The sequence below is a fragment of the Drosophila ficusphila genome, unplaced genomic scaffold (genome assembly GCF_018152265.1).
Source record: "Drosophila ficusphila isolate 14025-0441.05 unplaced genomic scaffold, ASM1815226v1 contig_197, whole genome shotgun sequence".
Lineage (NCBI taxonomy): Eukaryota > Metazoa > Arthropoda > Insecta > Diptera > Drosophilidae > Drosophila > Drosophila ficusphila.
This window is the reverse complement of record NW_025064091.1, coordinates 7,080,089-7,105,589: the sequence shown is the minus strand read 5'-3', so window position 1 is coordinate 7,105,589 and position 25,501 is coordinate 7,080,089. Positions and strand designations below refer to the sequence as shown.

At 47.4% G+C, this 25,501-nt stretch overlaps 8 protein-coding genes across 12 annotated transcripts in view; 6 read left to right on the top strand and 2 right to left on the bottom strand.

Moving 5' to 3' along the window:
• The window catches only part of LOC108097962 (partitioning defective 3 homolog), a 35,362-nt gene extending 28,047 nt beyond the window's left edge, over positions 1-7,315 (top strand). For 3 of the 5 annotated variants that reach the window (XM_017200575.2, XM_017200574.2, XM_017200573.2), the window contains 7 exons: positions 214-1,941; positions 2,011-2,666; positions 2,730-3,035; positions 3,100-3,800; positions 3,869-4,394; positions 4,740-4,844; positions 5,454-7,315. In XM_017200575.2, coding sequence (XP_017056064.1) covers positions 214-1,941; positions 2,011-2,666; positions 2,730-3,035; positions 3,100-3,800; positions 3,869-4,394; positions 4,740-4,844; positions 5,454-5,958 — 4,527 coding nt within the window. In that variant the 3' untranslated portion in view covers positions 5,959-7,315. The remainder of the gene's footprint in view (positions 1-213; positions 1,942-2,010; positions 2,667-2,729; positions 3,036-3,099; positions 3,801-3,868; positions 4,395-4,739; positions 4,845-5,453) is intronic. The other 2 variants (XM_017200577.2, XM_017200576.2) reach the window with 1 other exon arrangement.
• Positions 7,185-9,403, bottom strand: LOC108097963 (probable tubulin polyglutamylase TTLL1). The gene is made up of 4 exons (XM_017200578.1): positions 8,969-9,403; positions 8,334-8,913; positions 7,669-8,009; positions 7,185-7,609 (listed from the first exon to the last, which is right to left on the bottom strand). The coding sequence occupies exons 1-4, from the start codon at positions 9,295-9,297 to the stop codon at positions 7,381-7,383; spliced, it is 1,479 nt and encodes a 492-aa protein (XP_017056067.1). The 5' UTR covers positions 9,298-9,403; the 3' UTR covers positions 7,185-7,380.
• Positions 9,404-9,967: 564 nt separating this feature from the next.
• Positions 9,968-10,671, top strand: LOC108097966 (keratin-associated protein 6-2). The gene has a single exon (XM_017200580.1). The coding sequence runs from the start codon at positions 10,025-10,027 to the stop codon at positions 10,646-10,648; it is 624 nt and encodes a 207-aa protein (XP_017056069.1). The 5' UTR covers positions 9,968-10,024; the 3' UTR covers positions 10,649-10,671.
• A 2,867-nt stretch (positions 10,672-13,538) lies between these two features.
• Positions 13,539-15,050, top strand: LOC108097965 (glycine, alanine and asparagine-rich protein). The gene has a single exon (XM_017200579.2). It carries the CDS (start codon positions 13,598-13,600, stop codon positions 14,888-14,890), a length of 1,293 nt encoding a protein of 430 aa, XP_017056068.1. The 5' UTR covers positions 13,539-13,597; the 3' UTR covers positions 14,891-15,050.
• Positions 15,051-15,957: 907 nt separating this feature from the next.
• LOC108097873 lies at positions 15,958-16,889 on the top strand. The gene is given in 4 exon segments (XM_017200409.1): positions 15,958-16,140; positions 16,295-16,421; positions 16,424-16,549; positions 16,609-16,889. Coding segments are annotated over 4 exon segments (717 nt in total).
• A 365-nt stretch (positions 16,890-17,254) lies between these two features.
• On the bottom strand, positions 17,255-17,821 carry LOC108097872. The gene has a single exon (XM_017200408.1). The coding sequence runs from the start codon at positions 17,819-17,821 to the stop codon at positions 17,255-17,257; it is 567 nt and encodes a 188-aa protein (XP_017055897.1).
• A 2,197-nt stretch (positions 17,822-20,018) lies between these two features.
• LOC108097897 (phospholipase A1) lies at positions 20,019-21,846 on the top strand. Its single transcript, XM_017200435.2, has 2 exons — positions 20,019-20,792; positions 20,974-21,846. Exons 1-2 carry the CDS (start codon positions 20,019-20,021, stop codon positions 21,658-21,660), a joined length of 1,461 nt encoding a protein of 486 aa, XP_017055924.1. The 3' UTR covers positions 21,661-21,846.
• Positions 21,847-23,157: 1,311 nt separating this feature from the next.
• Positions 23,158-25,408, top strand: LOC108098143 (vitellogenin-3). The gene is made up of 4 exons (XM_017200869.1): positions 23,158-23,425; positions 23,546-23,805; positions 24,378-25,126; positions 25,187-25,408. The coding sequence occupies exons 1-4, from the start codon at positions 23,170-23,172 to the stop codon at positions 25,197-25,199; spliced, it is 1,278 nt and encodes a 425-aa protein (XP_017056358.1). The 5' UTR covers positions 23,158-23,169; the 3' UTR covers positions 25,200-25,408.
• Positions 25,409-25,501: the final 93 nt, after the last annotated feature.

Here is a 25,501-nt window from a genome sequence, read left to right as displayed (position 1 = left end):
CTGCAATCATTTAGAGAAAATAATACAAATTTAAATTGTAAAATCTTCTACATTAAGAATAAACTAATTCTAAAACATTTTCAAGATACAATTTCATATTTAATATGTTGTAAATGTTTTTAAGGCAAAGTATTTTTTGCATATAACATCTTAAACCAAAATTCAAGTAAATCCAAAAAATTAATGAAGTGTTTTATCTTTTCGGACTTGCAGCCCGATTCGTGGGTGACCGTGACGCATCTGCAGACCCAGTCGGGCATCCTCGATCCGGATGACTGTGTGCGCGACGTGGCCGACGACCGGGAGCAGATATTGGCGCACTTCGACGACCCGGGACCGGATCCGGGAGTGCCCCAAGGCGGCGGCGATGGGGCATCGGGCAGCTCGTCGGTGGGCACCGGATCGCCGGACATCTTCCGCGATCCCACCAACACGGAGGCGCCGACCTGTCCGCGCGATCTCTCCACGCCGCACATCGAGGTGACCAGCACGACCTCGGGTCCGATGGCCGGACTGGGAGTGGGCCTCATGGTGCGCCGCAGCAGCGATCCCAATCTGCTGGCCTCCCTGAAGGCGGAGGGCAGCAACAAGCGCTGGTCGGCGGCGGCTCCCCACTACGCTGGCGGGGATTCCCCCGAACGCCTGCTGCTCGACAAGGCGGGTGGCCAGCTATCGCCGCAGTGGGAGGAGGACGACGATCCCAGTCAGCAGCTGAAGGAGCAGCTGCTCCACCAATCACAGCCACACGGAGGAGGAGGCGGAGCAGGAGGAGCCTCCTCCAATCACCAGCCGTTCGCCCGCTCCGGCCGCCTGTCCATGCAGTTCCTGGGCGATGGCAACGGCTACAAGTGGATGGAGGCCGCCGAGAAGCTGCAGAGCCAGCCAACCGCCCAGCAGCAGAGCTACCCATCCCAGGCAGCTGGGATGCATCATCCCGCCGGCCAGAATGGCGCCAGTGGTGCCTACTCGAGCAAATCCCTGCCGCGGGAGAGCAAGCGCAAGGAGCCGCTCGGCCAGGCGTACGAATCCATACGCGAGAAGGACGGCGAAATGCTGCTGATCATCAACGAGTATGGGAGTCCGCTGGGACTGACTGCTCTGCCGGACAAGGAGCACGGCGGCGGACTGCTGGTGCAGCACGTGGAGCCCGGCAGTCGGGCGGAGAGGGGGCGGCTGCGTCGCGACGATCGCATCCTGGAGATCAACGGCATCAAGCTGATCGGACTCACCGAATCGCAGGTGCAGGAGCAACTGCGTCGCGCCCTAGAGAGCTCCGAGCTGAGGGTTCGCGTCCTGCGCGGCGATCGCCAGCAGCGTCGCCAGCAGCAGCAGCGCGACTCCAAGGTGGCCGAGATGGTGGAGGTGGCCACGGTGTCGCCCACCCGAAAGCCACATGCTGCTCCCGTGGGCACCTCGCTGCAGGTGGCCAACACCCGCAAGCTGGGCAGGAAAATCGAGATCCTGCTCAAGAAGGGTCCGAATGGCCTGGGCTTTTCGGTGACCACTCGCGATAATCCCGCCGGCGGGCACTGTCCCATCTACATCAAGAACATTCTGCCCCGCGGAGCTGCCATCGAGGATGGACGTCTGAAGCCGGGCGATCGCCTGCTCGAGGTGGACGGCACCCCGATGACGGGCAAGACCCAAACCGATGTGGTGGCCATTTTGCGGGGAATGCCAGCGGGCGCCACGGTGCGGATTGTGGTCTCCCGCCAGCAGGAATTGGCGGAGCAGGCCGACCAGCCGGTGGACAAGAGTGCTGGCGTGCCGGTGGCGATAGCTCCTCCTGCAGCAGCTGCTTCTGCTCCCGTGGCTCCCAATCCCGTCCAGAAGTCCAGCAGTGCCAGATCTCTGTTCACACACCAGCAACAGCAGCAGCAGCAGCAGCTCAACGAATCTCAGCATTTCATCGATGCGGGCAGCGAGTCAGCGGCCTCCAATGTAAGTTGATGGAATTCCCAATCTAGTCCAGGGAAATATTAATTATTTCTTGATTTAACAAACCCACAGGACAGCCTCCCGCCGAGCAGCAACAGCTGGCACTCGCGCGAGGAGCTGACGCTCCACATTCCCGTTCACGACACCGAAAAAGCCGGACTGGGCGTCAGTGTGAAGGGCAAGACGTGCTCCAACCTGAACGCCTCCGGATCGAGTGCCTCCAGCGGCAGCAATGGCCTGATGAAGCACGACGGCGACCTGGGCATCTTCGTGAAGAACGTGATCCATGGAGGGGCTGCTTCGCGCGACGGTCGCCTCCGGATGAACGATCAGCTGCTGAGTGTGAACGGAGTGTCGCTGCGGGGCCAGAACAATGCCGAGGCGATGGAGACACTGCGTCGCGCGATGGTCAACACGCCGGGCAAGCATCCGGGCACCATAACCCTGCTCGTCGGCCGCAAGATCCTGCGATCGGCCAGCTCCAGCGACATCCTCGATCACAGTCACAGTCAAAGCCATAGCAATAGCAATAGCAACAGCAACAGCAGCGGCGGCAGCAACTCCAATGGGAGCGGCAGCAACAGCAACAGCAACAGTAACAACAACAACAGCAGCTCAAATGCCAGCGATAATTCCGGAGCGACGGTGATCTACTTGAGTCCCGAGAAGCGGGAGCAGCGCTGCAATGGCAACGGAGCTGGTGGCAGTGCCGGCAACGAGATGAATAGGTTCGTAATCCCTTGATTGATAAATATTGTATTTGTTTTAACCACTTTGCCTTTGCTTGGCAGATGGAGCAATCCCGTTTTGGATCGCCTAACCGGTGGCATTTGCTCCTCGAACTCAGCACAGTCGGCCACATCCTCGCAGCAGCCACATCCCTCGCAGCAGCCGCATTCTTCTGCGCAGCAGGCACATTCCTCTGCGCAGCAGCGTCGTCTGCCGGCAGCGCCAATGGGCAGCAGCAGTGCGGCCCTGCGAAACGAGAGCTACTACATGGCCACCAACGACAACTGGTCGCCGGCGCAGCTGCACTTGCTCACGGGCCACGGCAACCAGGCGCTGCTCATCGAAGACGATTCCGAGCCCATGTCACCGTAGGTTTAGCTGACATTATCTCTTGAATGATGCCTTCTAAAGCAATGCTTTTCTATTGTACAGAACTTTGCCAGCGCGCAACCACGATGGTCCGCACTGCAACGCGAGCAGTGCCAACAATCCATCACAGAACTTGAACGCCGGCAATCAGCAGGGAGGTGGAGCAGGTGGCTCATCCAACAATACCGCGGTGCCGGGCACTCCCTCGACAACCAGCAACTTCGATGCCACCTACTCCTCGCAGTTGAGCCTGGAGACGAACTCCGGTGTGGAGCACTTTTCGCGCGATGCTTTGGGGCGTCGCAGCATCTCGGAGAAGCATCATGCGGCGCTGGATGCCCGTGAGACGGGAACGTATCAGCGCAACAAGAAGCTGCGCGAGGAGCGGGAGCGCGAGCGTCGCATTCAGCTGACCAAGTCGGCCGTCTATGGCGGTTCCATCGAGTCGCTAACGGCCCGCATTGCCAGTGCCAATGCCCAGTTTTCGGGCTATAAGCACGCCAAGACTGCCTCGAGCATCGAGCAAAGGGAGACGCAACAGCAGTTGGCCGCTGCCGCCGAGGCGGAGGCCAGGGATCAACTTGGCGATTTGGGCCCCTCGCTGGGCATGAAGAAGTCCTCGTCGCTGGAGTCGCTCCAGACGATGGTGCAGGAGCTGCAAATGTCCGACGAGCCGCGTGGCCATCAGGCTTTGCGGGCGCCGCGTGGACGGGGACGCGAGGATAGCTTGCGGGCGGCGGTGGTCAGTGAACCAGATGCGAACAGTGAGTTTGGCTTAATTATGGATTATAATTGATGCAGATTTTAATGGAATCCCCATTTTGTTTTTTAGAGCCCCGCAAGACCTGGCTTTTAGAGGAGGGCGATCACGAGGGCGGCTTCGCCTCGCAGCGCAACGGACCCTTCCAGAGTTCCCTGAACGATGGCAAGCATGGCAGCAAATCGTCGCGGGCCAAGAAGCCGAGCATTCTGCGCGGCATTGGGCACATGTTCCGCTTCGGCAAGAATCGCAAGGATGGCGTCGTCCCGGTGGACAACTATGCCATGACCATTTCGCCACCCAGCTCGGTGGTTTCCACAGCCGCATCAGCGCAGCTGCAACAGCAGCAACAGCAGCAGTTGCAGCAACACCAGCAGCAGCAGCAGCAACAGATACCCGCCGCTGCATTGGCAGCTCTCGAGAGGAATGGCAAGCCGCCGGCGTATCAGCCACCACCGCCGCTGCCCGCTCCAAATGGCTCGGGAAGCGGTGGACAGCTGAATGGGGGCATTCACCAGAACGATATCTTCAATCATCGCTACCAGCATTACGCCAACTACGAGGATCTGCACCAGCAGCATCAACAGCATCAGATTAGGTGAGATCAGGGTCCATCTACCATGCAGAGCACCTCATTATTTCCACATGGTTTCGGGTTACTCAATCACTAAATCAATCACCTGTTTAACTAACTAATTAGCCATTTAATCAATCATATTGTATGTGTCCGTATCTCTCTCTTTTTTTCGCCCGTTTTTTCTCTCTCTGTTCCGCGCGTGGTGTCCGTATCTCTATGTTTTTGTCTATGTGTTAACCAACCAACCAACCATCCATCCACCCACACACACGCACACTCACGCACACTCACCCACACACACACTACTACTACTACCACCACCATAACAAATACACTGGGAAAAACGAATGACCGAAAACGAAGCAGTGGAGGCGATTCCACATCATCCATTTCGGAAACGCTCTCGGAGTCGACGCTCGAGTGCATGCGACAGCAGGTCATCCGGCAGCGGATCAAGGTGGAGGCGGAAAGGTAACCCACCCACAACCCACAACCACAAACCAACACCACACACTCACTCACACACACACACACGCACACACTCACTCACACACACACACACGCACACAGATAAACTGCAGTGCAGTGCGGTTCGTAGTTATTGGGAGTTTTTGTTTTGGTTTTTAGCATGGTAAACCTGAGTAGAAGTTGAGATAATATCTAATTTATATAATATAAATTAAATTTATCTAATATAATTAGATAAATTAGATAAATTAGATTATAAATTTAAAGTCAGTTAACAAAGGGATTTTGCCTTCGTTAACACTTAAAATAATAATTAATCAGTGGATATTCTCTTTTTGGAGCTATAGTTTGCAATAACTTGGTACAACATAAAGGTTTTAAGCATGTACCAATATAAATCCAAGTTGTATGTAGATTTGATCATTTTTATTTGGCTTTTCAAATTAACCACCGCATTGCACTGCACTCCACCACCAAATCAAGGGTTTTCGGCTGCTTGTAAATGCTTTTAAATGCTTGTAAAATTTTCATTTCGTTGACAAACACGTAGTGAACCACATGTTCTCAGCACTTTGTAAATTACTCATGGCCATTTCCCGCTTGCTTCCGCAGTCGCCGCCATCAGCATTACCATTCGCAGCGCAGTGCCCGGTCGCAGGACGTGAGCATGCACTCGACGAGCTCCGGATCGGGATTGGGATCCTCGGCGCAGCCGCAGTCGCAGGTGAACGGCGGAGGAGTGCGTCCCATGAGCAGCTACTACGAGTACGAGACGGTGCAGCAGCAGCGGGTGGGCAGCATCAAGCACAGCCACAGCAGCAGTGCCGCCTCCTCGTCCTCGTCCCCCATAAATGTGCCGCACTGGAAGGCGGCGGCCATGAATGGCTACTCCCCAGCCAGCCTGAATAGCAGTGCCCGCAGTCGCGGTCCGTTCGTCACCCAGGTGACCATTCGGGAGCAGAGCAGCGGCATACCCACGCACCTGCTTCTCCAGCAGCAGCAACAGCAGCAGCAGCAGCAGCAACAGCAGCCCACCTACCAGACCGTCCAGAAGATGTCCGGACAATCGCAGTACGGCAGTGCCGCCGGCTCGCAGCCACACGCCTCCAAGGTGTGACTATAGGTGTTGGCGCAGGCGCGCGCCACCCGCGATGTGCTGGCCGATGACAACCACCGGGTCATTCTCAGCGAGGTCAACGACGAGGTGGAGGTCTTCTACTTTGCCACCGAGTGCTGATTGCTGAGTGCTAAGCACATTGCAAATTCAAGGAGTTAACCATAGTTATTTAATTCGAGGGAAATCAGTTTCCACACACATTTTGGGGTGGGTTAATCTTGAGAATCAAACATAAGTTGTAAGCCTGGAATCAAGGCAGTCAAGTGAAAGGATATATATTTTTTATAATTTGAGTATAATCCCCCATTAAAACTACCGGTCTACCTAATTTATTTCATATCCTGAATAAACAATATATGTATTTATCCGTGATATTTGATTAAGCAAACGAAACCAAGACGTTTTCTTGCTAAACGGAGAGAACCAGGATTACAATGCTTACTTATTGCTATTTCGAAGGTCCGCTAGGAAGGGATTAACTTGATTTTACGTTTGTAAATTGCCAAGAATATTGCTTTGATTAGTTTTCGAACCAGTTGACCCACCCTGACACGCATCTAAGCTAAGTTCACAATTTCACAGTATACACATATAAATATAGATGATATTCAAACCAAGAGAGTAACGTGTAAGGAAAGTATTCCCCAATAAAGCGCTAATCATGCGAGTGCTTAGATATAATGCTCTAAAATAAACCCAAACGATTTCCGATTGTATTAAGCTTTAGCTCTAAGTCCAAGTCAAACGCCTTTGTACATAATTAGTTTACGCAGAAGCCAACAAGAAAAAAAGAAAACCACAAAAACGAAAACGAAAACGAACATCAAATTCCAAAACTACGAAAGGTCTTAAGAATTTCCATTGTCATTTAACTATTTTTTTTTTTTTTTAACATACGCATATTTTTTGATTTGTACATAGAAGTTGTTTGTTTGTTTTGTTTAGCTTTAAAGCGGACGCCATTTTTTGTGTGCAAACGTGAGGATTTGCAAGAAGCGAAAAGTAAAACTTATAGCCACCCCCATATACATATAGCTATATGAGTAAGTGAACTAATATAGAGTATATATATATTTTTTTTCCTAACGAATATCGAGAGAATTTCGAGAAGAAGACGTTTTGTGCAGCCGACCGCGGCCCAGGTCTCTAAAAAAGACAAGCAGCTTAGCCTAGTTATAGGAACCAGTACGATAGAGCCGATCTAGTGGGTAAGCCTACCATCCATGTATAGCGAATAAACGATACTTTAATTTTGTCTACTCCATAAGCAATAAGTAATAAGTACTAAGTAATTTGTGCGATACCGATACCGAACATGCCGAGTTGCGAATTAAAAGCTACAAATTTCCATAAACAACCAGTGCAGCCACGATTTGATTTCCATTTGACAAACATCTCCTCCAAACATCTCAGTACATCTCCTCATCGCTTTTCCTTGCACTTCTTCATCACCTTGGGCTGTCCTTCTGCTGGAGGAGGATGTGTGGAGGATGAGCCGGCGGCAGCAGCGCTGCACTTCGAATTGCGCTTCTTGTGCGACCTGACCTTCCGTCGGATTGGCTCCTTCGCCGGCGTCTTAGTCACTGGAATGGGTTTCAGCACAGTGAAGTTCTTCAGCAGCTCCGGATTGGGCGTCTTATCCCAGTGCTCACTGGGGATTTGGATGGAGTAATTACAGATCGGTTGGGGGGTTACAATGGGTTATAATACTCTGGGAAGCTGTTTGGCGGCACCACAACATCCAGGACGTTGTCGATGAGCCGCGACTTCAGCATGCGATCGTTCGTGGTGGTCGAGTGCATCGACGGCGACGTGTTGATCTCGATCAGCCAGGGCTTCAGGGTATTATCGATGATGATGTCGTAGCCGTAGACCTCGAAACAGTGACGATCGTTGGCCATCACCGGAGCCACTGCGTCCAGGGAGTGGCGAATTGTGTCGGTTATGCGGCTCCACAGCATCTCCGAAACGCCCTCGCCTCGCAGGCTGTCCAAGTAGAGCCACAGATTCTGGAGAGGCCACTTGCCACCGTGGATTGCATTGTATTCTTCCTGCAGTTTTTACAAATAAACATATTTGGTAAATCATGAATACAACTTAAGACTACTGGGCGTATGAACAATATTCAAAAATATATATTACTCATTCGCAATGTTGGCCGAGGTTCAGATTTAAAAAAGAGTTATTTAAATAGTATTTTCTTCCGAACTCACGTTGCTGTTCTGGTGTTTTTATAAATATATAAATCATGAATACAACTTAAGTCTACTTTGCGTATGAACAATATTCAAAAATATATATTACTCATTCGCAATGTTGCCCGAGGTTCTTATTTAAATGGAAGTTATTTAAATGTTGTTTTCTTTGTAACTCACGTTGGTTTTCTGGATGCTGACATTGGTCAAGTGCATGAAGACGTTGTCGATCTCGGCCTGGTCGTACTTCTCGGTGCAGAAGCGGCAGAAGCCCTCCTTGTAGAGATACGCCTTCAGGGGATTGAACGTGGTCACCAGAACGAAGAGTCGCAGGTCGAACTTCTTGCCACCGATGAGCAGGGGATTGTCGATGTACTTCGAGATGACGCAGGTGTCCCGGTTGATTTGAGGATAGAAGGTTTTGGCATCGTAGGCGTACTTCTTCAGCTTGGACAGCTTGTTCACCAGATAAATGCCGACGCCCTGCGATTTGCTGCACGGCTTCACGATCCACGTGCTGGCCGGATTGCGATGGAAGACCTCCACGAACAGCTGATAGTCGGAGGGCAGGACAAAGGTCATGGGAATGATGTCCAGGTGCTTGTAGCGAGTGCCACCAATGCCCAGTTTGGTGTCCGGTGAATGGGTTTGCGCCAAAGGATCACCCCGTCGCTCTAGATCCTTGCGATACCGCTTGATGTTCTTGATCAACAGATCTTTCCGCGAAAGCTCCACGGAGTTGGGAAAGTGATTGATGACTCTGCAAGGAGATACAAAGTGTTTTATACTTATAGTATGATATACATATAACTTACTGATCGGATCGCATGCGATACGGATGATCGATGCCAAAGATGTAACGACAATTCTGAGTGCAGGCCCAGTAGAAGTTCCATTCGCCATTGAAGGAGGGCACCTGGAGCCATCCCCTCTTCTGGAAATTGCTGACCAACGCGGACTTCTCCCAATCGGTGCTGTAGCACATGATCTTCTGGTATTTGGGGGCCTTCCGACGACTCTGAATGAAGTTGAATTCCGTTGGCGGCGAGTTGATTAGCTTGACCTCCGGCGTGTCATCGTCGCTGGTGCAACCGCCTCCGCATTTCTGGCGGAGATTCCTCAGAGCACTCGTCCGGCTCCTCATGCTCGCTGGACGGTCCCGCTTTACTACGGTTACTGCCTCTGCTTAACTACAATACTCAATAACGCTAATACTGAGAATTTTTCCCCAACTTTGAGGCAATCGTACCTTAAATAATGACAATCTAATTTTGGCCTGGCTGATGCCCTCTTTAAATGAGTTTCAAGAATGGTTAACAAATAGTTTCTTAACTTATAATTATCCGTGATTTTGCGACCTTCAAATGTATGAATTTTTGATTCTCAATCCATTTACTTCTAGTAATTGACTTGTTCCCACGATTAATGACAAAATCTTACTGTTTCCGCCAGAAAAATCGATCCGCTTGCATAATTCCCCCGTTGAGGAAATCGAAAGTGTTAATTCCCTTGAAGCTGCAATATTTGCCCAAATATTGCTTTATTTTCGTTGGGTTCTAGATAAACGCCAACCTTCTGCGGAATCCCAAGACCGCAAACGAGTGAAAAACTGACTTTGACACGAATATCTGTGACTTTTGTTCACGTTCACCTGTCCCTCGAAGCCCTCGAAAGTCCATTGAGTAATTTCACACATTGCGTTGCCTTTTCTGCTCTTCTGTACAGAACAATCACCGACTATTGTCGCCGAATCGCACTTGGCTGGGTATAAAGGCGGTGGTCTGGTCACCAGAGTTCATCAGTCGACGCGACGAAGTCAAGAGTGGATTTTGTGGATTAGCTGGGACCACTCATCGAACCATTACATCACCATGAAGTTCTACGTGGGATTGGCGGCGATCTTAGTGATTTCCCTGGCCAAACCAGGAGAGGCGACCTTTGGCAAGCTGAATCTTCTGCTGGGCGGAGCCACCACCTCGGGCTACGGATCCGGATATGGCTATGGCTCCGGCTATGGCACTGGCTACGGCTACGGATCGGGATACGGCGCAGGCTATGGTACTGGCTATGGTTCCGGCTATGGATATGCGCCCGAGAACGTGGTGAAGGTCATCAAGGTGTCGGTGGTGCCGGGCGGCGGTGGTTATGGCGGTGGTTATGGCGGTGGCTATGGCGGTGGCTACGGCGGTGGCTACTCCGGTGGATTTGTGGGTGCTGCTCCTGCCATTTCCACATCCGCCGTGGTCACCCCGGTGGTCACCTCCGTTTCCACTCCGGTGGCTGCTCCCGTTTTGGCCGGTGGTGCCGGCTATGTGGGTGGCTTCGGCGGTGGCCTCGCCGGCGGATTGGGTGGCTATGGCGGCTCCTTTGGCGGTGGTGCCGCCCTTCCCGCCTCCTACGGATTCGGAGCGGGCTATGGCGCTGGCGGTGGCTTTGGACTGGGATTCGGAGCACCAGTGCCACCGCCACTGGGTCTCGCCGGTGGACTTTGCTAGAGAACGGGAGAACCACTCGAGGAAGTGGTGCCTTTTTTTTTGATATTTTTAAACAACGATTTGTAATTAAAAGTTAACGATTTGTAATAAAATGTATAAAAAACGATTTAAAGTCTGCCCTTTCTGCATTTGTATGTTTCTTCCACACTAAAAATCTAGTAAGTTTTTAATTGTTGGTAAGAATATTTGTTAGACGATCTTAAACACCAACTTATAAATAAGACAAATGCGATTTTTATGAATGTATATACATGTTCTATAATAATTAAAAAAAATAAACCAAGTATCCATTCTTAAAATAGAGAGGGAACGCATAGAGTGCAAACAATGAGTTTCGCTGCCCAAAAGTGTGCTCAATAAAAGGCTTTCATTTGTGAACAATTCTTGGTTGGGCAAGCTTAGTTCTCATGGTTCTGTTGGTTTATTCATAGATACTCGCTCTCTAGTTGTCGGCTGTTGCAATTCAATGCCAGAAAATTACAAAACCATATATTTCGCACCCAATTGAAGAAGCCAACTCCCCCGACAAACGACAAACAAAAAAATGGAGGAGCACCCAACCCCAGTGACCTTCGGTTGGGCCTCTGAATGAAAACGAGAGTTGGGTGCTGTTTGCCCACTCAGTTAGCCGGCTTTAACCCTTTTGTGTCGCCTCCCCTTAACCCTCAGCTGCCGATCGTGAGCCCGGCGAAGCTGTTAATGGTAATCAAGTGCCAAAAACCAAAAGCAAAGCCAAAGTCAAAGTCACAAGAGCCAAGCCCAAAAAAGCAAAAAATGTTCGGCCGAGAATGCTGTACGCCCCATGGGTGCAAATTGGTTGAGCTGGACCAGCTCCATCTCCATCTCCATCGGCATCTCGATTTTTATTTCCAGGCACATATGTCGCAGCCACTTCAACCACTTCGAGCCACTGAAACCACAAAAGGCCAAAGAAATACACCACACAACAAATGCCGGTAGAAAAAAAAGCAACCAACAACTAAACAATCTGTAAATGGGAATGTGTAAATTGGCTATGATTTAATATTTGCCATGCTCAGGCATTTAAAAAAAAATAAAATAAAAGTAGAGAAGTAGTTAACACAGTTCGATTGTTAACTATAAGGCTAATTAAAAAATGGAAAAAAATTGAAAGGATACAATAGTTGAATTGTTATCAAAATTTATTTAAAAGATTTCCTGTATACTTTATTTGTGGACTTAAAGTTTTTAAGAAGAACTATAGTTTCGAAACGCACTGTAGAAAGAGAACTGTGAAGCTATGAAACAAAAAATCACGCATCTTGATCGAAAATCAAAAAGAAGTGTTTATATTGCAAATTTGTATGCCTAAATTCCACGCATCTTCCCCTAAAATCGGATTTTACGATACTCTCGTGCTCAGCGAAAAACCAGTTGTAAAATTATCGGAACATTAAATATGACTGGATGGAACACCTTAGGTTGGTTCTACTTTTTTCGTTTTTTTTTGGTGACCCAATTTGCATAACAGTCTAGATCAATACGAGGAAAAAAAAAAAAAAGATCGTCAGCGACATTTACATATATGTAATATTTGATCTGAGATCGGTGGGGGAATACGGCTGGAAAAAAAGTGGACGTGGCCGAGGGAAACGTGTACAGGTTTTCGGGTCGAGATCCGAGATGAGCGAAGATTTCTGGGCGTGCTTGGGATATTTGGATTTTGCCTATTTGGATATTGGCGAGGCTTCAACCCGTCGAAACCCTTGACTACGTGAAATCATGCATACGATATCGGGGGCTGAATGAGTGACAACGCCAATACGTTGGCCACGCACATGTGCCTGAATGCACTTCGAGAAACGGGAGGTACATATAACTTTATTTTAAGTAGAATTTATTATTTTACTTTATTAATTTTCTTTTTATTTCCATATTACTTTATTTTGCCATTTACTTATTTTTATCAAATACTAATTTATTAATTTTCTCTTTATTCCATATTACTTTATTTTCCCATTTACTTATTTTTTTCAAATACTAATTTATTAATTTTTTCTTTCCTTCAATATTACTTTATTTTCCCATTTACTTATTTTTATTAATTTATTAATTTTCTCTTTATTTCCATATTACTTTATTTTCCCATTTACTGATTTTTATTAATTATCAATTTAATAATTTTTACTTTCTTTCAATAATTCTTTATTTTCCCATTTACTTATTTTTATATATTGTAAAATAATATAATAAATTAAAGGGAGACCAATTAATGTTTTTTCCTTTGTTACAACGCCTATAAACAGTCTCTCATTCAAATTGGGACAATTTATATTTATAATGAGTCAATAAATATGCAACTCACATTGATTCGACCAGTTGAATTTCCCAATCGTTTGCTGAAATTCTTAAGCCAATATGTCACAAGTGAACAATATATATCATTCCCATAAAATCTATATGGAATGAATACACCTTGCGGGTGCAAACATTTCCCCCAGTGCAGATTTTAGTGTTTTGTGGGGAATTACCTGAGCTTCTTGCGAATCCGTAACGCTCTTGTGCCGGCGGATTTATTTAACTATTTTATTTTTGTATTTTTTTTTTTTAACCGGGAGATGCGAGAAAATATCTCACTTGATGGTTAAGTAGTTGAGGTGACAGACAGACAGCCGGTGGCTCAGTGCCCCGCCCAGATTGGTCGTCGTCTCTTTTGGCCCATAAGTAACCATTTATGAATTAAGCAAACACCGATTTTCGGGCGGGAGTCTCATCTCATCTCGTTGGAGCCGTTGTACCCGTTGGAGCATAGATTAGAACCACACAAACGCACACACATCTCTGTGGGTTAACTCACTAGCCGAGTGGATGAGTGGATGAGTGGACGGGTGGGTATAAATTAGTGCCCCATCTCGAATTGGGACATCAGTTGAGTTGCGTTCAGGTTGCCAGCAGCATCAGTTCCATCAGTTCCAAATCAGTTTAGCCATGAAGCTCTACGTTTGCGTTTCGCTGGCCCTTTTGGCCATGGCAGCCCCCGTGCCCTCGGATGCGCTCCTGGGCGCCAAGCTGGCCCTGCTGAAGGCCATCGGCGGTGGCTTGGGAGGCTCCTCCGGCGGTGGTGGTGGTGGTGGCTACGGTGCCAGTGGCTATGGCGGCGGCTACGGCAGCGGCGGATACTCCGGTGGCTACAACCAGGGATACTACAGCCAGCCCAGCCGACCGGTGTACAGCTCCGGCTACGGCAGCTCCTCATCCTCCTCCTCCTCCGCCTCCTCGTACGGCGGTGGCTACGGTGGTGGCTATGGCGGTGGATATGGCGGTGGCTATGGCGGTGGCGAGCAGGTCATCAAGGTCATCAAGGTGGTGGAGCAGCCCTCCTACGATTACGGTCGCTCCTCTGGCTACGGTGGCTCCAACTACGGAGGTTACTCCTCGAGTTCCGCGAGTGCCTCTTCCAGTTCGAGTGCCAGCTCCTATTCCGCTCCTGCTCCCGCGGTCACCTACTCCGCACCTGCTCCCGCGGTTACCTACTCCGCTCCTGCTCCCGCTGTGACTTACTCTGCTCCCGCTCCCGCAGTGACCTACTCCGCTCCTGCTCCGGTGGTGCGTGTCCAGGCTGCTCCCGCGGTTACCTACTCCGCTCCTGCTCCAGCTCCAGCTGTTACCTACTCCGCTCCTGCTCCCGCGGTTACCTACTCCGCTCCCGCTCCCGCTGTTACCTATTCCGCTCCCGCTCCCGCGGTTACCTACTCCGCTCCCGCTCCCGCTGTTACCTATTCCGCTCCCGCTCCCGCAGTGACCTACTCTGCTCCTGCTCCCGCTCCAGTGGTGCGTGTCCAGGCTGCTCCAGCTGTGAGCTACTCCGCTCCCGCTCCTGCGCCAGTGGTGCGCTATGCCGCCCCAGTGGCCCCGGCGCCCATCAGCTACGCACCCGCACCCGCACCCGCTCCTGTTTCCTACGTTCCTGCGCAGCCGCAGAGCCAGCAGGTGGTGAAGACCATCAAGCTGATTGTGGATGAGGACCATGTGCCCGCTCCCGTTTACGGACCCCCAGCCGTGGAGTCCAGCTACTCCAGCGCCTCCTCGTCGGCATCCGCCGCTTCCAGCGGTGGTTACAATGGTGGCTACAACACCGGTTACAACGGTGGTTACAATGGTGGCTACAACACCGGTTACAACGGTGGCTACAATGGCGGCTCCAATGGCGGCGGATTCTCCGGCGGATTCAACGGCGGCTGGAAGCGCGGCGGCATCTTCGAGAAGCTGGTGGGCTGCTAATCCCTGGAATCTTCGATCCGAGCTGCTGTCTCTGTTGAAAGTCCAAAAATCCATCCTAACCTAACCGTACTCAACTATTTTTTTTCTAGTTCTAAAGCGAATTATTGTATTTTATTTTGTTCGATCGATGTGTACATAAAATCAATCAATATACCCGAAACCAGGTCTTTATGTCTTTATAGCGTTATGTAATCGCCAGAATCTGAGACGACTTTGTCTGTCTGCTGATGTATAATTTTTTTTTTTCGGGGTTTTTTTCATGGCTCTCCACCGAGAGGGTTCATTGTGTTATTGATTCTAAGCGAAATTAGCACCCAGTTGCTAACTCCCAGCGAATCGGTGGCTATTCATGTTCCGATTCCGGATCTAAAGAGATCGAATAGCAGACCCTGAGACCGAGGCTAACCTGTGTACAAAACATAACCATTAGGGTTCTTTTCTTGGTTTATAATTCTAAAACTAAAACAAATAAAGGAAATGATAAGGCCGAATGCCTCGACTATCGGACATCCGTAACAATGGGCAAAATTTTGATAATCTGGATCAGGGCAATCGTTCTTAATCAAAATTTTGGAAAACTAAATTTTTTTTGATTGAATGCCAATTGATCAAAAATATTATTACGAGTTAAACGAGGTAAAGCATTTCATATTCTTATTTTATGGTCAAAATACTGATTTTTTAGGGCGGAAAATGACGATCAGCCAATTTTACATTTTTGGTAAGGGGTAGACTGACATTTTATTTTTTTTTTATTGAATTAAGGATTAAGGATTTTAATACGAATAATGTTAGTGTTAAAACGTAACATGCAATATGCGATTTTTAACAATCAACTGCAATTTGAAAATTGCAAATTTAATACCTGAAAATGTTAGATAACATTAAGTTAACATTATATTCATTTTTAATGTTAACTTAATGTTAATTACATTAACATTGCCACGTCATCGACAATAATTATTAAAAATTTTTAACGTTTCGTTGCACTTATAATTCCCAACTGGTTCTGGTTGATTCTTAGTGGGATACCAGTAGCTTTTGGGTCAATTTCTCAGTTCTCCGGGATGACCGGCAGTTTCTCAGAGGAACTGTTTCCGATTTTTGAAAGTGTGTTTGTGAAGTGGTTCCTCCTACTGGACTGCACTCTAGAATGCAGTGCATCGTCACCTGACTTGGTATGGACTGTTGTTGCAGGTGATGCCAATCTCTTCCTGCTTTTAGGATGCAGTGCCTCCAAACCCGGTAAGGTAAGTACCATTTTTACCGTGTAAAAGCTAGTAAAATATTCAAGACACCTTGTTCGGCTATGCATTTGTATACAATTGCAGAGGGTATTAAAGTAGTTGTAGTCAATTAGCCTTATTTGTATCCCCTTTCAGGTCGACTGTAAGTTGTGTATAGATTCCACGATGCTTATCTAGCGGGTGTCATGCGATTAGTGTCCGATTCGGTGTGCAGTCATCCAAAATTGTCACCGATGGGCGTTCAGCCAAGACCAAGAACTTCCGTTTGCGGGGGAATATAAACGCCGGGAGCCCCCGAAGAGTTCGCTGAACAAAATGCAAGTGCTTGCTGTCCAATTGTTTATTCTGTCGGTGGTTGTTGTGGCTTTGGTCGGTGGTCATGCGGTGGAGCAAGATCACCCCTCCAGCCACGGTGCGTATGAGTAATGTTGTTTGAAGAGAGTCACTAAGATGTGTTTGTACTATTCATAGGCTATGGACCGGCTATACACATCAGTTCGGGTGTTCTTCAACTGGCTTCGGATACGGAGCAACCTCACTTGCTGCTGGTGCCCAATGTTCACTCCTCCTCGCCGCTGGGAAATCCCTGGCCGCATTTCTACGTGGACACCTCGACGTCTTCGCACCTGCCCCACGCATCGATACCATCGACCCCTGTGATCCACGAACCCCATCTTGTGGTCAGCGACAATGTGGACTTTTCGCAGCTCAAATTGCCCCAACATCAGGTGGTCCACTCCCAGGGCCGCTAAATGGATGGATTCGTCGATTTTAAAACTGTCATAAATGATTATGTTTACAACTGGCCTGGTTTATTGTCTAAGGTTTTTTTTTTTTTTGCATGTTTTATTGTTTTCATTTTTTATTTTTGACATTGAATAAACTGTTTTTATACCCAAAAACATAATACTTTTAGCTTTAGAAAATATAAATGACAGTTTTATTGGAGGAGAAATGTTTTTTATAATATTTTACTCGTGTTTGGTGTTTTTTAAATTCGTCGTAACTTATTTTTATTTCGATGATCGATTAAAAAAAAAACAGTTTTAGGCATAGGAGTGAGTATTAATAATCTTTGAGCACTTTGCTAGGTTTTTTGGTGGCGACTATCACAGTCTTAGTAGAGATGCTCCTCCAGCGAGTGGTGGTCCAGCTGATGATCCAACTGGTGGTCCAACTGGTGCTCCAAATGGTGGTCGTGCTCCGCCGCCAACTGGTGCTCCACCTGCTGCTCGAGTGCCTGGTGCTGGAGGTGCTGCTGCTCGTGCTCGTCGCGATCCTTGAACTCGTACAGTGTGCTGTAGCTAAAGGCGCCCTTGCCGTGATCGATGCCCGGCACCGCCTTGTGCTCCTCGTAGTGCGAGTGCAACTCACTCGCTTCGGCGTACTCCTCGCCGTGATCGCTGCTGCCGTAGTCCGCCGGGAAGTGATCCTCGCTGAGGTGATCCCCCAGCGAGCCCAGGTGATCCTCATCCACCGATGAGGATCCACCAAATTCGTGGTCGGGCGGACTGAAGTCCAGCTTGGAAACGGCTTCGCCACCGGTCAAGCCACCAGCATAGTGACCCAGCAATCCCGCCGAGTGAACCACATTGGCGGCGAGATCCTCGCCCAGCGGATAGCTCTGGACTCCCAGCAGCAGTTGTCCCAGCAGGATCATCAACTTCAGGCGGTAGGTGAACATTCTGCTTCTGTTTCAATGCGAAAGCCACAAACAAAAAAATAGCAAAAACGATTTGGTTGAGCCTTTAACCGACGCGGCGAAATGTCTCGAGTTAACTAATTTACTGCTAGCAACTCCATTTGGTTTTATATGCTTCGGGCGCTCATATTCAACTGCAAATACATGCCGCATTTTCCTGCATTTTCCACCGTCTTTTGTTTGGCGAAAAAGCCAAGGAGAAATAGAAAAAGACGAAAAACCGAACCGAAAAACAAAATAAAATGTTGCAACGGACATCTGCCTGCTGCCTGCTGCCTGCTGGCGGCTCATTCGGCTGGAGCTGATAATTTGCTGCACTTACTCCGCATTACGTCGTCGTCTAAGTGGCGGGGCCATTGAAAAGCCTCTTGCCTCTTGCCTGTTGCAACGGTGCGTATACGTAATAATTTTCGTCTTCTCTGTTATTTTCACTAGGCCGATTCTCGATATTTGGCTATTCGATTGCGTCACCGGCCTCATCCCTGTGGGCCTTAACCCTCCACTCCGCAATATTCGCACTCGAGGCGGAAGCTCGCCACATTTGGCGCAGGCCAACTAATTGGGTTTATCCACAGCAAACAGTGGAAGTAGAATGGCAAATATGAAGAGCCATTCACATATCATATATATATCTATATAGTGGAGGTATCCATTCCTCAACTCCGAACAATGCAGTGAGATATGGTCATTGTGCAAAGCGGCCAAAAAGTGCAATTAACTCCTTGCCAATTTCTGTACAAACTACAAATATATAATATAATATATGTAGCATATATAGTGCTTATATTAAGTTCTTAATTAATTATATAAAATACCTTTACAACATTACATAAACCTATGGTATATCTTGGCCACTCACTAAGCCGCTTGAAGGAATACCGCCTAATGGATATAGAGCAATCTGAATTGATTTCGATTTAATGAGACTCTTGACTGCAATTAAAAGTACAACCAGCCAGCAGAGCGAGAAGTCCGCGCTCGATCGCCATCATTTACCAAAAACCCACTGCTCCGTGCGTCTGACACACTCACCCATATATTCCCAACCAGATATCGTTTGCTATATACCCCAGGTATACCACACACATACAATATATGGAGCACGAGTTTCTGGAAGATTGCAAAAGGTGGAAAAGCGAAACAAAACAGCAACATTTGTCGATTGTGCCTGCTATCAATAATACAACTCGAAATGTGCGAATAAGTTGCCGAAAACTAAGAGCAAGGAGCCAAGCAACGAAGTTTTGCTGCTCTAAGCCGTATTGAATAATACAAAATAAATTAAAAATATATATTATCATGCAATTTATATAACAATAATGAATTGTTTGGGCGCGTATTGCATTTATGTTTGCTGATATCTGATATATTGAACTTAAAAGTTTAAGCAATATAAGTTTCTCAGATTGAAATGCAACTAAGTTCTGTATTTTGTTTTTTATTTTTGATATCTTATAATCATTTTTTCTTGGCTGTTCCACCAGTTAGTTCTTCATTCCAGTTAGTATTTTTTGAATTCGCTTAGTGTGATTAATTCGGCTGCATTCATTTTTTGGATGGCCAACTAGAGGCACTCGCACTTGCGCTCTTTGGCGCTTCTGATTGCCACCGTTGCCGGCGATCGGCGATGTTGCTGCTGGTGGATTGCGTGCCGGCATCAACAAAATCAACAAAATCAACAGAAACAATAACAACAACAATAATAACAACAACAACAGAAGCAGCAACACCACCGGTGTGGCACACAAATTGCCAATGTAATAGCAGCGCTTGTTTTGTGTTTCATTTTGCTGCTGGCTGCTTTTTTTCAGCTATTTCTACTACTTTGCCACTGATGGCGGGGGCGTTGAGTAGAGGATGGGAGGTAATTGGGAGCGAGGCAAGGCGGTTATTAGGTGGCTCACTTTTTGGCAGCCGGAGCAAGCGTTTCCTAACGCAAAATATTCGCTTGGAAATTATGCGATCGCTACCTGGATTTTCGGATTTTGCAAGACCACGGTAAAGTTTCGTGAGGTTCATGCACGTGTATCGTGGCCGATATGGAGAAGTCGTGTCGATATCTAAAAGGGTCGTAAGTGTCACATAAAAATAGCTGAAATGAAAGGTACCACACACCACTGGGCCAACGTATAAAAAGAGAGTCATGACTGGGGTTTTTTCCAGTGCTTCTCGGATAACCATGACTTTTTCAGTTCTAATTGTTTTGCTGGCGGTGCTAGCTGAAATAACAGAGCCCATTGGAGCAGACTTTTTGAAAGATTCCGCTTCTCAGAGTGAAAACCTAAACCAATCCGGTTCGCAAAATGTAGAAAACTTGGATGTACAAATAAAAATACCCAGTGAAACGCAAATTGAAATGGGGAATCTTAGTTCTCAATCTTTAGAACAACTTTCAGATGTGTTAAGTAGTATTAGCTCGGAAATCTTAATTAGTTGGGAAAACAAAAGTGCAAATAATTCCGATGTCGAAGAGGAGGTTCTCCTGGACTTCCTAAGGAGCAGAAACACCAGCTTTTGTAAGAGTTTTAATGAATGGGAACTCACAAGAACTGCGGAATCTGAGGAACTCAACTTGCGCCAGTTGCCAGTTTCGTACCAGGAACTAATCCTGGATCGCCTGCAGGATCAGTTGCGCCAACTGTGGATCGGCCTTCCTCTGGATATAGCCTTCTCCACCCTGAACTATATATGCAGCACTATTGTCGATCTTGGGATAGTGAGGTCCAAAATAGTTCCCGACGTTTCCCGGATGAACTTCCTCCTTCGCACCGAACACGAGTGCCAGAATGCCAGCATTCCTCTAGCGCACGCTGAGCAGCTGTGGGACAATCCATTCTTCTACCAGGATCGACCGACGGTCCTCTTTATTACCGGCTGGACAACGAGCATCAACGATTCGAACAGCGGTCCCGTGGCGAAGGCCTATGCCTGTCGCAATGACACCAATGTTGTGGTGAGTTTGAATCAGGGAATGTCATATAAATATTATATACATAAGTATTTGAGAAAAAAATATATATAAAGAAAGGAAATATATCTAAAGATTTACGATTGTTGCAAAAGTGAAAGAGAGAATCACATAACCTTTGTATTATACAACATTTATTTTAAAAATTTGTTATATTATTCTTTAGATACTCGATGCTGCTGACTTTGTGGACACCCTGTACACCTGGTCAGCTCTGAACACCGAGGTTATAGGCGAATACTTGGCCAAGGCACTCATCCGATTGAATGCGAGCTATGTGACCAACCAGTTCCATTTGGTGGGTCACAGCTTGGGTGCCCAGATCGCAGGATCCGCCGGCAGGAACTATCGGCAGATGTCTGGGGGATTGATCCTCAAGAGAATCACCGGCTTGGATCCGGCCAATCCCTGTTTCTATGACGGCAACGATCTGGAGGGACTGCGGAGTGGAGACGCTCGATTCGTGGACATTATCCACACGAATCCCGGCATCCTGGGCTCCCCGAAGCGGGCCGGCGATGCGGACTTCTTTGTCCAGGGAAGGATTCCCTTCAAGGAGGGCTGCGAGGGACTGAACTCCATTGGCTGTTCGCATCAGAGGGCCGTGGACTACTGGACGGAGACGGTGTATCCCTCGAATGCGAACGACTTTCTGGCCAAGCGATGCCATCACTACTCGGATCTGCTGCTGGGGAACTACTGCCAGGACACGAGGACCGTGATGGGCTATGCTGCCAAGCCCACGGCACTGGGACTCTTCTACGTGGGCGCCAATGGAAAGGAGCCCTTTGGCCAAAATGCCAGTCCGCAGACCTTCACTTCCTCCGCCACTCAATGCGGAGCTTGTGAATAATTGATATGATTACTTAAGAATTTATCTTTAAGATAAAAATAACTTTGTTTTTCGCTGCACCTTACTGAACCCTTTTACCTAAGTTTTATTTAACTAATCAAAATATTTATTGCCTACAAAATAAGAACGTAAATTATTTAAAATAATATATATTTTCGGTTTGTATTTGCCTACCTTATACAGCAACTATATATGCAACAAGTTATTTTCATTCGGAAGCGATGCTAGATAAGATCTTACGCGAGATAACTCACAATACTTCTGCTCTGTCAGATATATCTTTATTCTCAGGCAGCTCAGATATCAAAGGGCTCAACCCGATATCTTCAAGGACAAGTCGCAGCCGAGCCCCTCTTCCCACCCCATCCCTCCCACTCTTCCGAAGAATTCGAGTGGCCCGTGATTTGTGTGGGGAATCAACGAACGCTGATGTCAGTCCGAGTTAATTCTATTGTGACGTCGTCTTTTTGTTTTGGATCCACAAAAAGTGACCGGGGCACGTTGCCTGAATGACAATGGATTCAAGATGGGGCCCAGCGATCGGGGCATACAAAGCGGGAAATGAGTGGTGGGCAATGGAGCCGCATTAATATGACCCTGTTGTCGTAACCGACAGCAGCATTTGATGTTAACTACGTGAGAAGTTACTTATCACAGGGTACAAAAATCTATTACCAAATTCAATTTAAAGAAACTATATATTAAAAAAAAAAAATTTATTTAAATTACTGAAGTTTGGGAAAAAAAGTTACACAAATACGTTTGTTGAAATTTAAAAATAAAATGTTGCTTTATTTAAGGTAACTTAGTTGGTAAGACAATTTCTAATATGCTGCAGAATCCAGCATTAAAATATATTTCAAGTGTATATTCCACAATACCTGCGGCACGAGTTCTGCAGTCGTCTGATGATTTTCGACTATTGTTCCGACCAGTGCGACATTATCGGTTTTAGACGACACGCGGCGGCGATTGGAGGGATCAGAAAATTGGGGAATTCCAAGACCTCCCAGTTTGTTTGCCGAGATTAAAGTGGAATCTATTTTCGGTGCGTAAGAACGGATGAATTAGCGGTCAAATTTTGTGGCTGATAATGCCTGTTAAAGGGTGTACGCCCGATCCATTATCTTGCCATGCAATACGAATGAATGCCCAGCGGTTTGACTCGGTTTTCGATTAGAATTCAAATAGATGCAGATGAGCTCGGGAAATGCAACTGCATTTCAGAGAGTTCTGATTCTGAGCCCGCTTTCGATTTCCCGGCGAGATGCGACAAAGGCGAAGGCGAAGGCGACGAATCGAAATGGAAACTAATTAGGTGACAAGTGCACCTTATCTGATCGGAACGGAACACACATCGATATGGTCACAGTTGAGTGGAATTATATATGTGTATATATATATTTATAAGGCGATATGCCGCTTGCTCGGGCCCCGCCTCTCAGTTGGCTATAAATACTATTGCCACTTGGCTTCCGGCACTCAGTTCTCGGCGAATTCTCGTCCAGGATGGTACAAATCGCCTCCAAGATGCTTCCTCCTCTGCGGCCCCTTCTCCTCCTCCTCCTCCTCCTCCTCCAGTTCTTGGCTCCCTCGAGCTCGCTCGAGTTCACACTGCCGGATGTTCTCAACTCCATCGGGAGCATTGGCAGCAGCATCGTGGATCCCAAGTTGCTGCCCACGCCGGAAGCTCTCCTCGATGGCAGCAAACAGCTCTTGGCGGGATATCCCTTTGAGTTTGTCTCTTCTTCCCTGAATTTCATATGTGAGTATTGACTGGGGAGCAAAGTGGAGTTCGGTATAAGAAAATCAGAAAATGTAGTATCTACATTACCATATACGAAATAACGAATTCAGCTTAAAATAAAAACTTTATACTGAGCAGGTTCGCAGGCGATTTCGTCCAACAAAGTCAAGTCGAAATACACGCCGGACATAAAGCTGATGAACTTCCAGCTGCAGACGGCCTGCCAAAAGGTCAACTTTCCGCTCACGAGTCCGGAGGAGATGTGGAAGAGTCCGCTGTTCGATCCCAAGAAGAAGGTGATCATCCTGGCCACCGGATGGACGACCACCGTCAACGGATCGGATACCATCGATGTCTTCTCAAAGGCCTACAGTTGCCGCGGCGATGTCAACTTTGTGGTAAGTACTTAATCACTTAAAATTAATTTAAATTTATTAAAGGCTTTCAAAATGCCTTTAAAAAATATTACCTGGGAAGCTTGGAATATAAATATTTATTGATTTTACGTATTCCACTGATAAGCGTTTAAATAGATTCGTTTTGTTCGCTAACAGGTTCGACCTTCTGACCCTGAACTTAATCTGAATGATTTCCGTATTCTGTAAATGTAATAATATTTAAATATGATTGGAATTAGATTGGGAAAGTGATTAAAAATTATATATTTATAAATGGATTAGAGAATAATTTACAAAGAAAGATAACAAGCTTAGCGTTATTGCACTTTTACATTTGTAAATTAAATATATAAATATGAATTCAGTTACTGAGTCATTAATTGAATGAAATTGAATCAGTCTGTGTACAAACTAAATTTTTGATGAATTTGAAAATATTAAATATTAATAACAAAGAAAATATGCCATAAAAAAGTATAAGAAGCGTAAAGTGTAATAATGTTTTTATCATTACCCACTAGAAAATGTAACCAACTCGAGCTGTGCAATAATTTCGAATCTCGTAATTGCAGGCGGTGGACGCAGCCCGATTTGTGGACACGCTGTACACCTGGTCGGCGTTCAACACGCAGGCGATTGGCGAGAGCATTGCCCAGGCACTGGAGAAGGTGCTCCACGTGGTCCCCGTGGACAATATCCACCTGATCGGGCACAGCCTGGGTGCCCACATAGTGGGTGCCGCCGGTCGGAGTCTGCAGAACCTGACCGGCAAGGTGCTGCCCAGGATCACCGCCCTGGATCCGGCCAAGCCGTGCTTCAACGAGGGCGAAGTCCTCTCGGGACTGATGCGCGGCGATGCCCGCTTCATCGACGTCATCCACAGCAATTCGGGAGTGCTGGGCAAGCGGGATCCGCTGGGCGATGTCGACTTCTATCCGGATGGCGAGGGTCCCCTGCCCACGGGCTGCTTCTCGGTGACCTGCGCCCATGCCCGAGCCTGGGAGTACTTCGCGGAGACGGTGTTTCCCGGCAACGAGGACAACTTCCCCGCCACGCGCTGCAGTTCGCTGGCCAAGCTGCGCGAGAAACACTGTTCCGGCGGCGAGGTGCCCATGGGCTATGCCGTTCCCAGCAATGTCAAGGGCAAGTACTTCCTGGAGGTCGGCGGATCGTCGCCGTACGGCTTACAGGGCTCCGCCGAGCGTTCCAGCAAGTTGGAGAACTGCGGCAAGTGCCCCGACTCCTCGACGACCAGCACCACTGAGGAAACGACCACGGCGAAATCCTGGCTCAAAGTGCCTGGCCTCGGCTCAATCCTTCCGTAATTCTCAGCAATCTCTCTCCTAAATCTTAGATTAATTATTTATCTTTGTGCTTTCAGCCCGATTGGGTGATTGCGGTCGATATGCAATTCGCCATTTGCCTTCTGAGCGTTGACAATTCAATTAAATTTGTGTCTAGTTTTCTCATGCGACAAGCGAACGCCGAAAGGGGGAGGCTCTCGAATGCGGAATACCCCTTACATGTGATATCGAAGGATTGTGATAGGATAGAGAAGTGCATTGCACATTATTTTTAATAAATTGTTCTTCAAATAAATAAATACATTATTATTATTATTTTATTCATGCAAGTTGAATAGCTAAATATTTCATATTGTAATTAATTTGTGCAAATGTAATAACGATTTAAATGG

Coding starts and splice junctions, on each gene's coding strand:
- LOC108098143 (XM_017200869.1), top strand. CDS start 23,170: ATGGTACAAATCGCCTCCAAGATGCTTCCTCCTCTGCGGCCCCTTCTC. Junction 23,426..23,545: donor TTCTTCCCTGAATTTCATAT/GTGAGTATTGAC, acceptor TATACTGAGCAG/GTTCGCAGGCGATTTCGTCC. Junction 23,806..24,377: donor GCGGCGATGTCAACTTTGTG/GTAAGTACTTAA, acceptor TCGTAATTGCAG/GCGGTGGACGCAGCCCGATT.
- LOC108097966 (XM_017200580.1), top strand. CDS start 10,025: ATGAAGTTCTACGTGGGATTGGCGGCGATCTTAGTGATTTCCCTGGCC.
- LOC108097897 (XM_017200435.2), top strand. CDS start 20,019: ATGACTTTTTCAGTTCTAATTGTTTTGCTGGCGGTGCTAGCTGAAATA. Junction 20,793..20,973: donor GCAATGACACCAATGTTGTG/GTGAGTTTGAAT, acceptor ATTATTCTTTAG/ATACTCGATGCTGCTGACTT.
- LOC108097872 (XM_017200408.1), bottom strand. CDS start 17,821: ATGTTCACCTACCGCCTGAAGTTGATGATCCTGCTGGGACAACTGCTG.
- LOC108097965 (XM_017200579.2), top strand. CDS start 13,598: ATGAAGCTCTACGTTTGCGTTTCGCTGGCCCTTTTGGCCATGGCAGCC.
- LOC108097963 (XM_017200578.1), bottom strand. CDS start 9,297: ATGAGGAGCCGGACGAGTGCTCTGAGGAATCTCCGCCAGAAATGCGGA. Junction 8,914..8,968: donor TATCGCATGCGATCCGATCA/GTAAGTTATATG, acceptor ATCTCCTTGCAG/AGTCATCAATCACTTTCCCA. Junction 8,010..8,333: donor TCAGCATCCAGAAAACCAAC/GTGAGTTACAAA, acceptor TAAAAACTGCAG/GAAGAATACAATGCAATCCA.